The sequence below is a fragment of the Pan paniscus genome, chromosome 20 (genome assembly GCF_029289425.2).
Source record: "Pan paniscus chromosome 20, NHGRI_mPanPan1-v2.0_pri, whole genome shotgun sequence".
NCBI classification, from domain to species: Eukaryota; Metazoa; Chordata; class Mammalia; order Primates; family Hominidae; genus Pan; species Pan paniscus.
In genome coordinates, this window is record NC_073269.2 from 8179234 (window position 1) to 8197615 (window position 18382).

Genomic DNA, 18382 nt, shown 5'->3' on the forward strand with positions numbered 1-18382 from the left:
CCCACTGCAGGGACGGGGTGGGGCCTCTGGGTGGCAGCACCTCCACCATGTCCATGAGGTTGCAGAAGAACACGGCCTCATCGATTGTGAGGTGGCCGTCGCGGTGCAGCACGCGGTAGTGGATGACGTCGCGGCCAAAGCTCACGCACAGGACGTAGTCGCCGGGGTGGCGCGCGGACTCCCGCACCAGGAACAGCCCGTCCTCGGGAGGCTGCAGCTGCTGGACAGCCTCCTGGCCCGAGATCTTCCCGTGGAACCACCTGCGGCCACGGAAGGGGTGGGTCAGACTGGGCTGTGGAGGGGGGGTCACTTGCTGTCCCCTACCCCAGGCCCCTGTCCTGCCCACTCACGGCATGAGGCTGAGCTTGGGGTCTGCGGAGAGGGCCTCCCGCTCCCGCAGCGCCCCAGCTGCCAGCAGCCCCTCCTGTCCACTGGTGTGGTGCTTGACGCGGTACCAGCTCTTGTTCTGCCAGGGAGGAAGCATGGGGTTAGTGTGGGGGGTGTGGGGGTGGTCCTGGTGGAGCCCCCAGCCCCAAGCACCCATACCCGCCGGCCACCTCTCACCTCGCAGGCCTCCAGGATGGTGACCACGTCGCCCTTGCGGAAGGCCAGCTCCCCTGGCTTGGGGCGGGTGTGCTCGCATTTGGTGATACACTGGGTGCCCGGGGCCCAGCGCCTCTGCAGAGGGGGCCGGGAGAGGGGCAAAGGGAGGACATCACGGAGATGTGGGGAGCAGAGGCACGGGAGGGGAAAGAGGACAGGAGGGAGAAAGGTATAGAGATTGGAAAAGAGCGGAGAGGCAGAGAAAACAGACGCAGACATCGGGGGAGAGAAAGGGGGAGTGGGGTGCTCAGAGAGAAATCGTAGAGTCACAAAGAGAGGTGGCCCAGGACAGAAGGTCAGGAAGCCAAGATGACTGAGAAAGGCCAGGCCGAGCCCAGCAGAAGGGGGTAGGGGGCAGAGAGTACAGCCCTTCAGGAAGGGGGCTCAGGGTGTGGACGGAGTTGAAGAAGGACCCAGGGAGCAGAGGAAGCAGGCTAGACACACTCACCGTTGGCATCCTGGCTGAGACAGGCGGGGGGTGCCAGGCTCGGAGGAAGCGGGGGCTCACCTGGGGAGGGGACAGAGTCCAGGTGGGAGCTGGGCTGGGACCCAGGGTCCAGTTCCTACCACTTCCAGCCCAGGTCAGGTGGGGGCGATGGCCAGGCAGGCAGAGAGAGCCCCCCAGAGGCATCCTGGGTGGGACCCAGAACTGGCTGCCCAAGCCCCTGTGGGGAAGTGATCTTTACCCGGGGAAGTTCCTCAGCAGAATCACAGCCGTGAAATGCCCGCCAGGAAACCAGAGAGCCTCGCCCCGCCATCGCCCCCAGAGGGAAACTGAGGCAGGTGAGAGGAGCACTGAGCAAGTGGCCACAGTCGGGGACGCTGGGAATGGCCTGCCACAGGCCAGGCGGCTGGCACAGGAGGTAGGGAGCTGGGTGCCACTGGACCGAGCCTGGTTCTTCCTGTTTTCTGGTTGGTAGGCAGGGGCAGGGTGGGGAAATAGGGATGAGTCAAGGTCATTCCCAAGAATCTCTGACCGTGGGGTGGAGCTGGGGGCAGGGGCGGGTCCTGTAGCCCTGCTGGGCTCCTCCGGCCACCCGCTGAGCCTCTCTGATCCCCCCCCAAACCCAGGACAGACACACAGCCACTCATTGCTGCAGGGGTGGGGGAGCCTCCCTGCCTCCCCCATCTCCCCGACCGCTAGTGGCTGGGAAGTGGGCGGTGCTGGGGGGTGAGTCTCGGCCCCTCCAATATGCGCCTCCCATGAAATCCTCCAGTCCCACGTGTACTCACACGCATACGGATGCATGCACACGCACAGAAACACACAGGGCTCGGACACAGCTGCCCGCTGACAAGCAAAGGACCACGTCCACGTGGAAACAGGTGTGCGCACACGTCCCCGCGCATCCGCGCGCACAAGCGCTCCACACCTGGGAACGTGCGCACCTGTCCCCCGCCCCCGGCACACACACAGCCGCCCCACACTGGAACACCTGGGCGCCAGCGCCGGGCCACTCGGGCACGCAGGGCGCCACGCAGGGCCGCGCACACGCTTTTCGGCCACACGCGCACAGCCCTCCACGTGGACGCGCGGGTACACACGCCCGGGGCTCGTAGCCGCGCACACCCGCACCCAGGAAACCCCAGCCACCACCACGCGGGGTCCGATCGCCTCTGAGCACCCTCCACCCCAGCCGCGCACCCGCCGCGCGCCCGGGACGCGCACACTCGCGCACACACCGGCCCTTCCTGCGCACGTCCCGGGCCCACCCCCGCCTACAGCCCTCGGGGTTTCCCCCCACCCCGGCCTCGGGGTCTCTCCACGTCTCCCCGCCGACGTGCTCACCTGCTCAGGGGGCGCCCCCGAGCCGCGCCCCGCGCCCGCCCCCAGGAGGGCCTCCGCGAGCCGGCTGCACACCCCGAGGCGGTCCCGGCTGCACAACTTGGAGCGAGTTGCTCCGTTTCCTCATTTTGGGGGCGAAGGAGGGTCGGGGAGTGGGGGAAAGCGGGAGGCGCCGCGGCCTGGGAGGCCCCCGCGGGTCCTAGCGCCGGCCGCACTGCGGTCTCCTCCGCGCGCCGCCGCCGCCGCCGGCCCCTCCCCGCCCCGCCTCCGCGGCCCCCGGCGCCTCCCGCGCGCCCCGGGCGGGGTCCCGGGGCGCACGCGGGCTCCACGCCTGGCCCTGACCTGGCCCTGTCGGGCGTGCACCCCCCACCCACCCTGGGAAGCGGGGTTCTTGGAGCGTGGAACGGGCGCCGCCAGCGCGCGTGGCGGGGACCGGGGGTGAGGGAGAGTGAGCTGCCCGTCCGGGGAGATAAGCAAGGCGCCAAGCCCGGACTCCCAGAGGACACTTCGTACTCTGCAATTCCAACTCCCTCAGTGTCGCCCATTTGAGCACCCACCGTCTCAGAGGGCTATTGGTGGTTGACAAAGAGCTTTCAAAATGTCAGCCGCTATCAATATCATTATCATAATCATCAACATTAAGGGAAAATTGGAGTAACAGAATCATCGGGAACTGTAATCATCCGGATGCAAACTTCCTAGAGCTGCCCTCCTTGGAGGGTAAAAGGGGGGCCTGGGAGTTGGAGGGACCTGGCTCTGCCCGTAGGTAGGAGGTACCCCTTTTCCAGCCGGGATTTCCTCCCCCATATGGAGGGTGGGGGCCCCACCAGCTTTCACCTCACAGAACAGTTTGATCTCACTTGGTCTTGGTGGACAGGGCCCTGGCCCCCAGCGATGGCTTTGTGGTTGGGGTGACCAAAACGCCCAATCTGCTTTCACCCAATGCAGGCCTTTATCTTTATTTTTATTCATTTATTTTTTGAGACAGGGTCTCACTCTATCCCCTAGGCTGGAGTGCAGTGGCGTGATCGTAGCTCACTACAGCCTTGACCACCTGGGCTCAAGCCAGCTTCCCGCCTCAGCCTCCCGTGTAGCTGGGACCACAGGGTAATTTTTTTTTTCCCCAAATTTTCATAGAGCCATAGAAGGGGTAGCCTCAGGAGGGGGTGAGTTCCCTGTCCTGGGAGGCATCCAAGAATTGGCCACTTTGCCTTTTTTTTTTTTTTTTTTTTGAGATGGAGTCTTGCTCGCTTACCCGGGCTGGAGTGCAGTGGCACTATCTTGGCTCACTGCAACCTCCACCTCCCGGGTTCAAGCAATTCTCCTTCCTCAGCCTCCTGAGTAGCTGGGATTACAGGTGCGTGCCACCACGCCCTGCTAACTTTTGTATTTTTATTTTTATTTTTTTGAGATGAAGTCTCACTTTGTTGCCCAGGCTGGTCTTGGACTCCTGGGATCAAGCGATCCTGCCACTTTGGCCTCCCAAAGTGCTGGGATTACAGGCGTGAGCCACCACGCCTTGCATCTTATCATCCTTTCTAAGGGATAAGTCCTCTAAAACAAAGATGAAGTTCGTCTTAGGAGGGCAATGAACCGAGATGCCCAGGTGGCCTGCGCCCATATTTAATCTTCTGTTACCCCAAAAGGCTGTGTGTCTGGACTTGGGGGCATCACATGATTTTGCAGGGAGCAGAGGCCCAGTTACAAGAGAATTACAGAACAGCTATATTAAGGAACATTATGCAGCAGACTAGGAAACTATATTATTATTATTATCATTATTAGAGCTGGGGGTCTCTCTGTGTTGCCCAGGCTGGCCTCAAATGCCTGGGCTCAAGCGAACCTCCTGCCTCAGCCTCCTGAGTAGCTGGGACTACACGTGCACACCATGGTGCCTGGTTAAACCATACTATTATATATATTATAATATTAATATTATATTATATTATAATATTAATATTATATTATATTATATTATTAATATTATATTATATTATATTATTAATATTATATTATATTATATTATTATATTATATTATATTATAATATTAATATTATATTATATTATATTATAATATTAATATTATATTATATTATATTATAATATTAATATTATAATATATTATAATATTAATATTATATTATATTATATTATATTATATACCTGGGGCATCCAGGATGCTCTCTCATCTCAATAGCATCAACTTAATCCCATCTGCAGGCTGGGCCCAGTGGCTCACGCCTGTAATCCCAGCACTTTGGGAGGCAAGGCGGGCAGATCACCTGAGGTCAGGAGTTCTAGACCAGCCTAGCCAACATGGTGATACCCCGTCTCTACTAAAACTACAAAAATTAGCTGGGCGTGGTGGCAAATGCCTGTAATCCCAGCACTTTGGGAGGCCGAGGCGGGTGGATCACGAGGTCAGGATTTCGAGACCAGCCTGGCCAAGATGGTGAAACCCTGTCTACTAAAAATACAAAAATTAGTCTGGTGTGGTGGTGGATGCCTGTAATCCCAGCTACTCGGGAGGCCGAGGCAGAGAATTGCTTGAACCTGGGAGGTGGAGGTTGCAGAGAGCCAAGATCGCGCCACTGCACCCCAGCCTGGGCAACAGAGTGAGACTCTGTCTCCAAAAAAAAAAAAAAAATAGAGATGGGATCTGGCTATGTTGCCCAGGCTGGTCTCAAACTCCTGCACTCAAACGATCCTCCAACCTTGGCCTCCCAAAGTGCTGGGATTCCAGGTATGAGCCACTGCACTATCTCAGCTCACTGCAACCTCTGCCTCCTGGATTCAAGCAATTCTCCTGTTTCAGCCTCCTGAGTAGCTGGGATTACAGGCACATGCCACCACACCCAGCTAATTTTTGTACTTTTAGTAGAAACAGGGTTTCACCATATTGGTCAGGCTGGTTTCTAACTCCTGACCTCAGGTGATCTACCAACGTCGGCCTCCCAAAGTGCTGGGATTATAGGCGTGAGCCATGGCGCATGGTTTACCGGCCTCAACTTTCTTTCATGGGGTTGTAATTTACTATTAGAAGATCTTCTGGGAGGATGCCCGTGTCTACAATTTTAGCACCCACAGCTTCGTGGATCTGGCTGTGGGATAGTCTGGGGTGTGGCTCCCCAGAAAGGGCTGGGGACGCTGCAGCTGTCCTTCTGTCACGGTCACTGCGGGCCCACCATATATGGCAAACCACCATCACTTGCCTGAACTAGAAGTGTTAAGTCAAAATATCTGCAGCGGAAAACCCAGCCGCCTAATTTGATTCTCACCAGAAGCTGCTGCCGACCACAGGTCCCTCGCCGAGGTCTGCCTTCTCTTCGTTCAGCAGGGAAATGTCCCTGCATGAGAGGGACATTTAAGGTGCTCTAGCACCCCATGAAGACCTTCTCCTCTTCCTCTCTCTGCAAATCAATGATATTAGTGTCAGTCCTCCCGAGGAGCCCCAGGGCTCCGGGCAGGAGGCCTCACCCCAGAAGAAATAATAAGAGGAACCAAGGTCTTGAGCCCAGAGAAGGGTGGACTTAAGGAGCTGGTGTTGGGTTCGCAAATTGTCGAGGGCTGGCTGGGGCAGGGAGCTCCCCTGACTGGGTGGAGACATAGACACTGAGCTGTGCCTGACTCTAGGGGGATAGATTTGAGCCTGCGGTTTATTTGAATCCGAGCCACAGGAGGGGTAGCCTCAGGAGGGGGTGAGGCATCCAAGAATTGGCAACTTTGCTTTTTTTTTTTTTTTTTTTTTTGAGATGGAGTCTTGCTCTGTTACCCGGGCTAGAGTGCAGCGGTGCTATCGTGGCTCACTGCAACCTCCATCTCCCGGGTTCAAGCGATTCTCCTTCCTCAGCCTCCTGAGTAGCTGGGATTACAGGTGCGTGCCACCACCCCTGCTAACTTTTGTATTTGTATTTTTATTTTTTTGAGATAGGGTCTCACTCCTGTCATGCAGGCTGGAGTGCAGTGGCGCGATCTCAGCTCACTGCAACCTCCATCTCCCGGGTTCAAGTGATTCGCCTTCCTCAGCCTCCTGAGTAGCTGGGATTACAGGTGCCCGCCACCATGCCCAGCTAATTTTTGTATTTTTAGTAGAGACAGGGTTTTGCCATGTTGGCCAGGCTGGCCTGGAACTCCTGACCTCCTGACCAAGAATTGGCCACTTTGAATCACAAAGACTCTAGGGCTCTTTCAGGCCCCAGAGGTGGCCGCACCAGTTTCTAATGCCTCCTGCCAAGGAGCTGGGGGACTCACCCCTTCCTTATACCAGCCTGAGTGGGTAGACTGGACACCCAGATTCCCCCAGTCCTGAACTCCCCACCCTCCACCTCTCATCCTTGGTGACCCCCTGTCAACTTGATTTCAGAAGTTCCCTGATCTGCAGGTCACCCTCCTGGTGCAGGCTGGTGACAGAGCAGTCCCCTTTCTGGCGTCCTGGCTGCCTCCAGGTTTTCACCTTTCACTGCAAAGCCAAGGGAAAGAAACGTGACTGTGTCCTCCCTCACTCTAAATCCTTCCATAGCTCCCCACTGCCTGCAGGAGAGAGCCTAAAATGCTCAGCCTGGCATCCAGGGCTCTTCATGTTTGGCCTCCAGCTGATCTCCCAGGTCCCATTTTCTTCTCCTCCCTCCAAGAACCTAATATTCTAGTGAGTCCGAACTGCAGAAGTTTCCACGCCTTTGCACTGGCTGTTCCCTCTCCCCTGGAATGCCCTTCCCCGCCGTGTCCAGCTGGCCTCTCCAAGCTCACTCTCCCACACACAACTCACGTGGCACCATTTGGGGAAAGCCTTCCTCAAGGACATCCCCATACTTCCTAGAGCAAGGTCTCCCTGAAAGGGCCCCTTGCTAGAGGCACTAGCTCTCTTGTCTCACTGTGTGATGGGTGTGAGCCTGGGCGTCTCTCCTTGGTCTTGGTGACAGAGCCCATTAGCCTGCCTGAGAAGGAGGCCAGCCTGGAGGAAACAGAGCCAAGAAACAGGGAGAGACACTGAATCCCAAGGGAAGGACTGGTTCCGTATCCTTAGAACCAGCGAAGCCTGGAATTCACGTGACACCTAGTTTTAGCAGCCAGTCTTTCTTTTTTGATTTCTTCCCGAGGGGGTTCTGCTGCTTACAATCAAAGGGATTCTTAATACTCAAAATAGTACCAGAAGTGGGGAGTTAAAATTAACAGACTAATGTGGAATTGCTGAGTCAAATGAGATTCCCTGATCCCAGCTGGGAAGAGGGATGCCTTGAGCTTCTCTTTCCGAGAGTCCATAAACCTGCCTTCCATTCCCTGAGTCAGGCGGCACCAGGCTTCTGTCCTTCGCAATGCAGCAGCCCAGTGGACACAGTCATCTCTCCACCCCCTCCCCTTTTTTTTGTTTGAAACAGAGTATTGTTCTGTTCCAAGACTGGAGTCCAGTGGCACAATTTCGGCTCACTGCAAACTCTGCCTCCCGGGTTTAAGTGATTCTCCTGCCTCAGCCTCCCAAGTAGCTGGGATTACAGGTGCCCACCACCATGCCTGGCTAATTTTTGTATTTTTAGTAGAGACGGGGTTTCACCATGTTGGCCAGGCTGGTCTCGAACTCCTGACCTCAGGCGATCTGCCCGCCTCGGCCTCCCAAAGTATTGGGATTATAGGCGAGAGCCACCGCACCCAGCCTCCACCTCCTCCCCTTCTTGAGTGCTTTTCTATTTCTTTCCTATCCAAATCTCACAGTTCTTCACATATCACTCTCCTCCCATAGACCCCCCTCTGGTTGTCATAATCTGCCTAACCCACTACTCTCCAAATTCCTAGAGATCACTGAGACCAGTCTTCTCATTTGAGAAGTAGAACAGCTGAGGCCGGGCACGGTGGCTCACACCTGTAATCCCAGCACTTTGGGAGGCCGAGGTGGGTGGTTCACCTGAGGTCAGGAGTTCAAGACCAGCCTGGCCAACATGGCAAAACCCCGTCTCTACTAAAAATACAAAAATTAGCTGGGCGTGGCGGCGGGTGCCTATAATCCCAAGTACTCAGGAGGCTGAGGTAGGAGAATCGCTTGAATCCAGGAGGCTGAGGTTGCAGTGAGCCAAGATCGCACCACTATACACCAGTCTGGCAACAGAGTGAGACTCCATCTTAAAAAAAAAAAAAAAAAAGTGTAAAGTGGAACAGCTGAGACCCAGAGAGGCAAGACTACTCGTCCTTGATCACACAGCTGGCTGGGGGCTAAACCTCAGGCCCGTAGACTCCCCTGATTGGATTGCAAACTTCTCTAAGGCATGGCACGATTCTTATTCTTCTCTAAAAATACTGTTGGAAATCATAGTAGGCAATAAACATAGTAGGTGATGAGTCATATGACAGATACTTTACAAAATTTATCAGTCAGGGTTGGGATTGGCTGGCTGGGATGGAGAACTTCAAACGCTAGAGGCTTGAAATTGATAGAAAGGCATGGTGACTGAGGCAGGCAATGCTGGGCAGTGTTAGGGACTGGGCTCCTGCCTCTTGTTCAGCCTTTTTCAGCACATGAATTTCCAACTCTTTTTTTTTTTTCTTTTTTTGAGATGGAGTCTCGCTCTGTCACCTAGGCTGGAATGCAGTGGTGCGATCTCGGCTCACTGCAACCTCCGCCTCCTGGGTTCAAGCAATTCTCCTGCCTCAGCCTCCCGAGTAGGTGGTATTACAGGTACCTGCCAGCCACCATGCCCGGCTAATTTTTGTATTTTTAGTAGAGATGGGGTTTCACCATGTTGGCCAGGCTGGTCTTTAACTCCTGACCTCAGGTGATCCACCCACCTCGGCCTCCCAAAGTGCTGGGATTACAGGCGTGAGCCACCGTGTCCAGCCTCACAATTGAACTTTCTGAACCTGGAGGACAGGCCGGGGTGGGGAGGCCACTGCAGCCAGACATGGGGACACCTGAGCCGCCGTGGCCTCCATGGAAGCCGTCCCCTGCCTAGCCGTCCTTGGCTGGAATCTGCAGTTAGATCACACTGCCCCAGTTAGCAAGCCTTTAAATTTAGCTTCCTCCCCCCAGCCAGGGGACTCCGGGATTGAGCGGAGGAACGCTGGCTCTTTCGAGGAAAAACACTGCATCACTCATTCTGCGACCAGTCGCTGTCTGCCCGGCCATTCTCGATTCCTTGAGCGAAGGGCCTCTTGGGGCGAGCTGCTTTGGGCGTCTTTGCTGAAAAACCCTTGCCCCGTCTTCCTCGTCCTTAAGACGCAGCCGGACAGGTTGTTTTCCAGCCACACTTGCAGGTTTCATCCGTGGAAACTGGGTCTGTGTCACATCCGGCCTTAAAAGCTTCCCGGCTGGGCGTGGTGGCTCACGCCTGTAATCCCAGCACTTTGGGAGGCCGAGGCTGGTGGATCATCTGAGGTCAGGAGTTCGAGACCAGTCTGACCAACATGGTGAAATCCCGTCTCTACTAAAAAAATACAAAAATTAGGCCGGGTGCGGTGGCTCATGCCTATAATCCCAGCACTTTGGGAGGCTGAGGAGGGTGGATCACGAGGTCAGGAGATCGAGATCATTCTGGCTAACATGGTGAAACCCCGTCTCTACTAAAAATATAAAAATTAGCCAGGTGTGGTGGCGGGTGCCTGTAGTCCCAGCTACTCGGGAGGCTGAGGCAGGAGAATGGCATGCACCCAGGAGGCAGAGCTTGCACTGAGCGGAGATCACACCACTGCACTCCAGCCTGGGCGACAGAGTGGAGACTCCATCTCAAGAAAAAAAAAAAATTAGCTGGGCGTGGTGGCATGTGCCTATAATCCCAGCTACTCGGGAAGCTGAGGCAGGAGAATCACTTGAACCTGGGAGGTGGAGGTTGCAATGAGCTGAGATCAGGCCACTGCATTCCAGCCTGGGTGATAGAGTGAGACTCTCAAAATAAATAAATAAATAAATAAAAGCTTCTCATGGTTCCCACTAAGCTCAGTGTGCCTCCCGGTGCTTTGTCACCTCTGCGGTCCAGTGGCTGTCACCTCTCTGCTCCCAGCTTCTCCCTTGTCTCCCAAAAGCTCAGGCATGGGGCAGCCACAGGACCTTTGCACATGCTCTTCCTATCTCCTAGTACTACATCCTTCCCCCAGCTCTTCTCAAGGCCAACTACTTCTCTGCACTTTCAGCTTCTCCAAGAGACCCTCCCTGGCCACCCCACAGTGGTCACCCTTAGTTACTCTCTATTGTCAAAGCCAGAATCCCCACCTGTTATCCTGTCTCACTCGTCATTGTCAATCTCCCTCCATCCTTGCTTCCCACGACAGAATATATCTTCCTAATGAGGGTAATGACAAGCCCTGTGCCCGGCAACCATTTAGGTCTGGAGCCTGGCACATAAAAGGCCCTTACAGAAGCAGATGAGAGGGTAAAGTCTGAGGAAGGAGGCCAGGCATGAAGGCTCACGCTTGCAATCCCAGCACTTTGGGAGGCTGAGGTGGGAGAATTGCTTGAGCCCTGGCATTGGAGACCAGTCTGACCAACATAGTGAGACCCTGTTTCTACAAAAAATAAAATAAACTAGCTGGGTGTGGTGGTGTATGCCTGTAGTCCCAGCCACTCAGGAAGCTGAGGCAGGAGGATCACTTGAGCCCGGGAGGTTGAGGCTGCAGTCAGCTATGATTATGCTACTGCACTCCAGCCTGGGCAACAGAGCAAGACCCTGTCTCAAAAAAAGAAAAGAAAAGATCAAGTAAGGAGAACAGGAGATACACATTATTCCGGAATAAACCAGTCATGTCTACTCAAGAGCAGCCCCTAACTCTCTCCTCCAGGATCCCTCTTCATCCTCTCATGACCTCATGCTCTAACTCAGGGCCCAGCAAACTGTCTCTCTAAAGGGCATGCTGGTCTCTGTCCCAACTACTCAGCTCTGCCATTTCAGGGACACCATAGATAACACAGAAGCCAAAGACCGTGGCTGCATTCCAATAAAACTTTATTTATGGACATGGACATTTGACTTTTATATTACTTTTCTTTTCTTTTGCTTTTTTTTTTTTTTTTTTTTTTTTTTTGAGCTGGAGTCTCGCTCTGTTGCCCAGGCTGGAGTGCAGTGGCGTGATCTTGGCTCACTGCACGCTCCACCTCCCAGGTTCACACCATTGTCCTGCCTCAGTCTCCCGTGTAGCTGGGACTACAGGTGCCTGCCACCACACCCGCCTAATTTTTTGCATTTTTAGTAGAGAAGGGATTTCATCGTGTTAGCCAGGATGGTCTCGATCTCCTGACCTCGTGATCCGCCCACCTCGGCCTCCCAAAGTGCTAGGATTATGGGTGTGAGCCACCAAGCCTGGCCTTTTTTTTTTTTTTTTTTTTTGAGACAGAGTCTCACTCTGTTACCCAGGCTGGAATGCATTAACGTGATCTCAGCTCACTGTAACTTCTGCCTCCTGGGTTCAAGCAATTCTCATGTCTCAACCTCCCAAGTAGCTGGGATTACAGGCATGTGCCACCACACCCGGCTAATTTTTGTATTTTAGTAGAGATGGATTTCATGTTGGCCAGGCTGGTCTTGAACTCCTGACCTTAGATGATCTGCCCACTTTGGCCTCCCAAAGTGCTGGGATTACAGATATGAGCCACCATGCCCGGCCTCATATGACTTTTCATATGTCATATAATATTGATTCCATTTTCCTCCAACTATTTACAAATGTAAAAAAACGATTTTAGCTGGAGGAGTTGTGCGGATACAGATGGCAGGTTGGACTTGGCCCTCAGACTGTAGTTTGCTCTCCGCTGCCTTCTCACAGTCTTTATTTTCTTATAAGTAGGTGCTTTTTTTTTTTTTTTTTTTTTGAGATGGAATCTCGCTGTTTCGCCCAGGCTGGAGTGCAGAGGCGTGATCTTGGCTCACTGCATCCTCCGCCTCCCGGGTTCAAGCTATTCTCCTGCCTCAGCCTCTTGAATAGCTAGGATTACAGGCACGCACCATCACGCCTGGCTAATTTTTGTATTTTTAGTAGAGATGAGGTTTCACCATGTTGGCCAGGCTGGTCTCGAACTCCTGACCTCAAGTGATCTGCTTGCCTCGGCTTCCCAAAGTGCTGGGATTACACGTGTGAGCCACCAGCTGTATTTTTCAATCTGTTAAATTAAATGTGCTGATACTCATGGCATGTAATAAGCTCTCAAGAAGTGTTTAAAAAAATAAAACCCAAAATATATAAATAAAGCTCCTCAACTCAGCAATGAGCCCCTCAAGGGTAAGTATATTCTTGTTGGTATGAATAGCAGCTGATATTTATAGGGTGTTTTACTGTGTGCTGAAGACAAAGCAATATAACGTCCCACTCCTCAGGGGTTGCTGTTGCTGTTTTCAGGTATTTACCTCCATAGTTCCAAGTAATGTGCTTTACACATCCCTTGATTTATCAGTTGGATGTTGTCCATTGACTTCCTATTCCCGAAGGTCAAGATTTAGCTCTCTTAGGCATTCTGCTCCCCCAACAGTTAAATCACAATTTTTGCTTAAATGAAAATTCAGTGCTTATAGTATATATATTAATATAAATATTATTGACAGTGGAGCAATGTATACTAAGAACATTATTTTCTGGGACCTGCTTTTTTATTTCCCTGGAGTTAGTCATCGCCTTGGTTTTATGTGTCTGTGACTCTTTCCCCCAGCCTCTCCACCAGAACTGACATCTCCACTCAGGACTTTCTCCTACTGCCCAGCTGTGATCCTGGCCCCTCTCTTCTTCGGCACAAGGGGATTCTTGGATATAGCTCCTGTTTCTTGGGTGTGGGTCTCCCTGTTTCTTGGTTTGGTCCCTTGTTTTAGGAATGTGCACCCCCTAGGGTTTCCAGAGAAAGTGTTTTCCTCCTACTCTCCTGGGTAATTAGAGGTTTGGCTGACAGTATTGTGGGTGGATACTTTTCTTTTGCCCAGTGTTTTCCAGCTTCTAGTCTTGGGCAGCTGAATGATCAGAAGTTGTCCTGTTTCCTCATACTTTGCCTGTCCCATGGTTAATTTCTGTCTCTCTCTCTCTCTCTCTCTCTCTCTCTGGAAGCTTGTAGAATCTTCTTGTTCCCTACATCCTGCACTTTCACAGTGGTGGGTTTGATGTGGGTCTATTTTCAACCATTGTGCTGAGTACTTGGTGGGCTCTTTCCTGTGTTCTCTTCCTGGCAAACTTTCTTGAATGATATCATTGGTGATTTCTTCCACTTTGGTTTCTCTGGTGTGTTTGTGGAACACGTTATTGTCATAGGGTGGACTTCTTGGATTGATGTTTTCATTTTCTTGCCTACCTTCCCTCCCCATCCCCCCACTTTCTACTTTTTCTTCCAACCCTTCTATTGACATTTTAATTTTGACTATTAATTTTTTTTTTTGAGACAGGGTCTCACTCTGTTGCTCAGGCTGGAGTGCAGTGGTGCAATCACAGCCCACTGTAGCCTCGACCTCCTGGGCTCAAGTGATCCTCCTGCCTCAGCCTCCCAAGTAGCTGGGACTACAGGTGCCTGCCACCATGCTGGCTAATTTTTTGATTTTTAGTCTCACTATGTTTCCCAGGCTGGTTTCAAACTCCTGAGCTCAAGCGATCTGCCTGCCTCAGCCTCCTGGAGTGTTGGGATTACAGGCATGCACCACCACACCCAGTGACTGTCAGAGTTTTAATTTCCAAGAGCTCTTTCTGGTTCTTTTACCGTTCCTCTTTAAAGGACAAACTTGGCTGTGTGTGGTGGCTCACGGAGCTCAGGAGTTTGAGACCAGCCTGGGCAACATAGTGAGACCCCAATCTCCAAATAATATGTAAATAAATAAAAGAATTTCTTGGCCCAGTGCAGTGGCTCACACCTGTAATCCCAGCACTTTAGGAGTCCGAGGCTGATGGGTCACCAGAGGTCAGGAGTTCGAGACCAGGCTGGCCAACATGGTGAAACCCCATCTCTACTAAATATACAAAAATTAGCCGGGCGTGGTGGCGCACACCTATAATCCCAGCCACTTGGGAGGCTAAAGCAGGAGAATCGCTTGAACCTGGGAGGTGAAGTTTGCAGTGAGCCAAGAACACATCACTGTACTCCAGCCTGGGTGACAGAGGGAGACTCCATCTCAAAAAATAAAAAATAAAAATAAATAATAAATAAATAAGTAAATAAATAAAGGCAAACTTATACTTGTTTCCTGGCTGTTATATCCTCTATGATCTCTCCGAGGATAAGATGCATACAGGTTTTGTTTTTTTCTGTTCTGTGTTTGAATCAGGAACATAAGGATTTTTCTAGAACTGTTTTCTTCTGCCCTCTTTGTCTCTCCTTCAGGTTACTTTTCTTTTCTCTTTGTGGGTTTTGGTCTCTCTGTTGACTAACAATTATGATGGAGTGCTACAGAGCTGACGGAAGCCTCCTCATCACGGGGCGGCCTCACTGTGGGGTGGTTGGCGGGTGGGGGTGGGGGTCACTGGGCAGGAATCCCGAAACATTGGCAGCATCTGGAAGGCTTTTCTCATAGCCTGGCATCCAGCGTTCTAGAAGCCACAAGAGGTTAGACATCTGGGGTGTGACTTTAATGGCCTGGATTTTTTATTTTTTTTATTTTTTTGAGACAGAGTTTTGCTCTTATTGCCCAGGCTGGAGTGCAATGGCACAGTGTCAGTTCACTGCAATCTCTGCTTCCGAGGTTCAAGTGATTCTCCTGCCTCAGCCTCCCAAGGCTGGGATTACAGGCATGTGCCACCAAGCCTGGCTAATTTTTTTTTTTTGGTAGAGACGGGATTTCACCATGTTGGTCAGGCTGGTCCTGAACTCCTGACCTCAGGTGATGCACCTGCCTCAGCCTCCCAAAGTGCTGGGATTACAGGCGTGAGCCACCGTGCCCGGCCTGTTTTTTTTTAAGGCAGGGTCTCACTCTGTCGTGCAGGATGGAGTGCAGTGGTGTTATCATAGCTCACTGCAGCCTCGACCTCCAGGGCTCAAGTGATCCTCCTGCCTCAGCCTCTCAAGTAGCTGGGACTATAGGCATGCATCATCACACCTGGCTAATTTTTTTTTTTTTTTTTTAGAGATGGGGTCTTGCTATGTTGCCCAGGCTGGTCTCAAACTCCTGGGCTCAAGTGATCCTCCCGCCTCAGTCTCCCAAAGTGCTGGGATTACAGGCATGAGCCACTGCACTTGGCCTTAATAGCCCATTTGCACAGCCCCTCATCCCTGCCCTTCACGGCGCCTGGGTCCCTGTGCCTGAACCTTTCTGTGCAGCAAGCATTTAAAAATGCATTTTCTTACTGAATTCTCCTCACAGCTCTCTGCACAGTTGGGGAGTACCAGTTTGACCCCAATTTTATGGAAGCTTAAGGCGGTAACATGAGCTGCCCCACCCTCCATAGCTGATAAGTTAAAGGGCCACGCTGTGACTAGAGCCCAGAGTCACCCTCACTGCGTGAAGTGGCGGCTTCTGGCTCATCCTTGGGTGTCCCAAGGAAGGTGGTGAGTGTTTGCTGATTGTCTATGGAATAAATGTCAACATCCTCAATAGGAGGAATAGGGAAACCACATGAATGAAGGCCCAGCACACATCACAGGTGTTCAACACACAGACGGAATTAATGAGCAGCTGAAAGAACAGGAGTTGAGGCCGGGCATGGTGACTCATGCCTGTAATCCCAGCACTTTGGGAGGCTGAGGCAGGCGGATCACCTGGGGTCAGGAGTTCGAGACCAGTCTGGGCAACCCAGTAAAACCCCATCTCTGCTAAAATACAAAAAAATTAGCTGGGTGTGGTGGCGGGCGCCTGTGGTCCCAGCTACTTGGGAGGCTGAGGCAGGAGAATCACTTGAACCCAGGAGGCAGAGGTTGCAGTGAGCTGAGATCACACCATTGCACTTGAGCCTGGGTGACAGAGCGAGACCTTGTCTCAAAGAAATATAACATGTGTCAGCCGGGCGCGGTGGCTCATGCCTGTAATCCCAGCACTTTGGGAGGCTGAGGCGGGAGGATCACGAGGTCAAGAGATCGAGACCATCCTGGCTAACATGGTGAAACCCCGTCTCTACTAAAAATACAAAAAATTAGCTGGATGTGGTTGCAGGCGCCTGTAGTCCCAGCTACTCGGGAGGCTGAGGCAGGAGAATGGTGTGAACCCGGGAGGCAGAGCCTGCAGTGAGCCGAGATTGTGCCACTGCACTCCAGCCTGGGCGACAGAGCGAGACTCCGTCTCAAAAAAAAAAAAAAAAAGAAAAAAAGGAAAAAAGAAAAATAAAATGTGTCTTGTAGGGTCATGAGAAGAATTAAATTAGATAATAAGCACACAGTAAATAGGTGATGAATCAATGTCGTTATAATACCAAGTGAAGAAAAGCAGGAAGCAAGATGGTAAAAATGACCCACCCATAAACAACAGGGCATTAAAGAATAGAGAGCGGGATGGCTGGGCGTGGTGGCTCAGCCCTGTAGTCCCAGCACTTTGGGAGGCCGAGGCGGGCGAATCATCTGAGGTCAGGAGTTTGAGACCAGCCTGACCAACGTGGTGAAACCCCATCTCTACTAAAAATGCAAAAATTAGCCGGGCGTGGTGGCAGGTGCCTGTAATCCCAGCTACTCAGGAGGCTGAGGCAGGAGAATCGCCTGAACCCGGGAGGTGGAGGTTGTGGTGAGCTGAGATTGCGCCACTGCACTCCAGCCTGGGCAACAGGAGCAAAACTCCGTCTTCTGAAAAAAAAAAGGAAAAGAAAGCAGAAGGGAAATGGAGTGTTCACAGTAGCTGATAATTTTGTGGTTGTTTTGTGATTGTTTTGTTTTCCTTCTTCCATTTTTCTGGATTGTCCAAGTTTTTCATAATGGGAAAAACCCAATTCATGAGTAAAAACATTTATGTGGAAAAACACATGTAACAAAATTTGCCATCTTAATCATTTTTTATTTTTATTTATTTATTTTTGAGACAGAGTGTCGCTCTGTCATCCACGCTGGAGTGCAGTGGCGCAATCTCGGCTCACTACAACCTTGGTCTCCAGGTTCAAGCGATTCTCCTGCCTCAGCCTCCTGAGTAGCTGGGATTATAGGTGCCCACCACCACGCCCGGCTGATTTTTGTATTTTTAGTACAGACGGGGTTTCGAACTCCTGACCTCAAGTAATCCGCCCGCCTCGGCCTCTCAAAGTGTTGGGATGACAGGCGTGAGCCACCGCGCCCGGCCGATGCTTCCCAGTGCATTTCGTTTGCAAAATTTGGGAGTGACCGTTTTCTACCCAGAGGTGGCTTCTCCACCTTAACCAGGAAAGCGGGTCTTAATCCGATCACCTGAGACACCTTCTCAGTCCCAGAAGCTAAACTAGGGAGGCATCCCGGGACAAGACAGGCAACAATCTTTTCCCAAACGACCCCCGAGCCTGGCCAGGGAGATGCTGCCTGCAAGGCTGACTGTGACTGGGCCGGGGGACTCAGGGCATCTTAGCGGCCGCCTCTCGCTCCTGTCCGTGACCTTGCAGATGCAGGTGACAGCCTGCCCTTCCGTTTTTGTCTTTCCAGTCCCGCCTGCCGGATTGGGTTCCAGCCCTGCCCACACGCCCGGTACATCCCGCCTACACTCACCGATGTCGCCTAGCAACCCGGCTCGCCGCCAGCATCCGCAACCGAGGTCCCCGCGCTCCAGTTCTCTGGCGGGGAGGGAGAGGGGTGTTGCTTCTCCAGCCCCCTGCAGCCTGGTGTCTTCCTGCCACCCGCCGGCCTGCTCCGGGAACCGCGGCCTGGTGGGACGAGGGTTGCGGAGGACGGGTCAGGAGCGACTGCGTTTCAGGCCCGTGGACTCCGTAGCCCAGACGGTCCATCCATCTGCACCGAATCCCTTCGCTAACCAACTGCTTGATTTTGCTGTCGCGCCGCCTAAACTTGGTTTTTTGGAGTTGCTAGGAGGGCCGACTTAACTCTTTGTCAGCCGGGCTGGTTTTCACCCACCTGGTGGTAGGAATCCTGTTTGCCTTCCCCGGGAGCCAGGGATGGGAACGGGAACTGTGGGTGGGAGGCTTCCGAGAGCCGCCTCTCCCGGGGCATAAGGAAGGAA

The 18382-nt window shown here is 52.7% G+C and overlaps 1 protein-coding gene across 3 annotated transcripts in view; it reads right to left on the reverse strand.

Moving 5' to 3' along the window:
• MATK (megakaryocyte-associated tyrosine kinase) overlaps positions 1-18182 on the reverse strand; it is a 23966-nt gene extending 5784 nt beyond the window's left edge. Inside the window, exons 1-6 of one of the 3 annotated variants that reach the window (XM_034944883.4) lie at positions 17914-18182; positions 5669-5800; positions 1052-1111; positions 565-678; positions 351-466; positions 41-260 (exon numbers count right to left, since the gene is read on the reverse strand). In XM_034944883.4, the coding sequence (XP_034800774.1) occupies positions 41-260; positions 351-466; positions 565-678; positions 1052-1111; positions 5669-5743 (585 nt within the window). In that variant the 5' untranslated portion in view covers positions 5744-5800; positions 17914-18182. Of the gene's footprint in view, positions 1-40; positions 261-350; positions 467-564; positions 679-1051; positions 1112-1289; positions 1513-2392; positions 2643-5668; positions 5801-17913 lie in introns of those variants that run through there. The other 2 variants (XM_063599777.1, XM_003819264.5) reach the window with 2 other exon arrangements.
• Between the last annotated feature and the right edge of the window lie 200 nt (positions 18183-18382).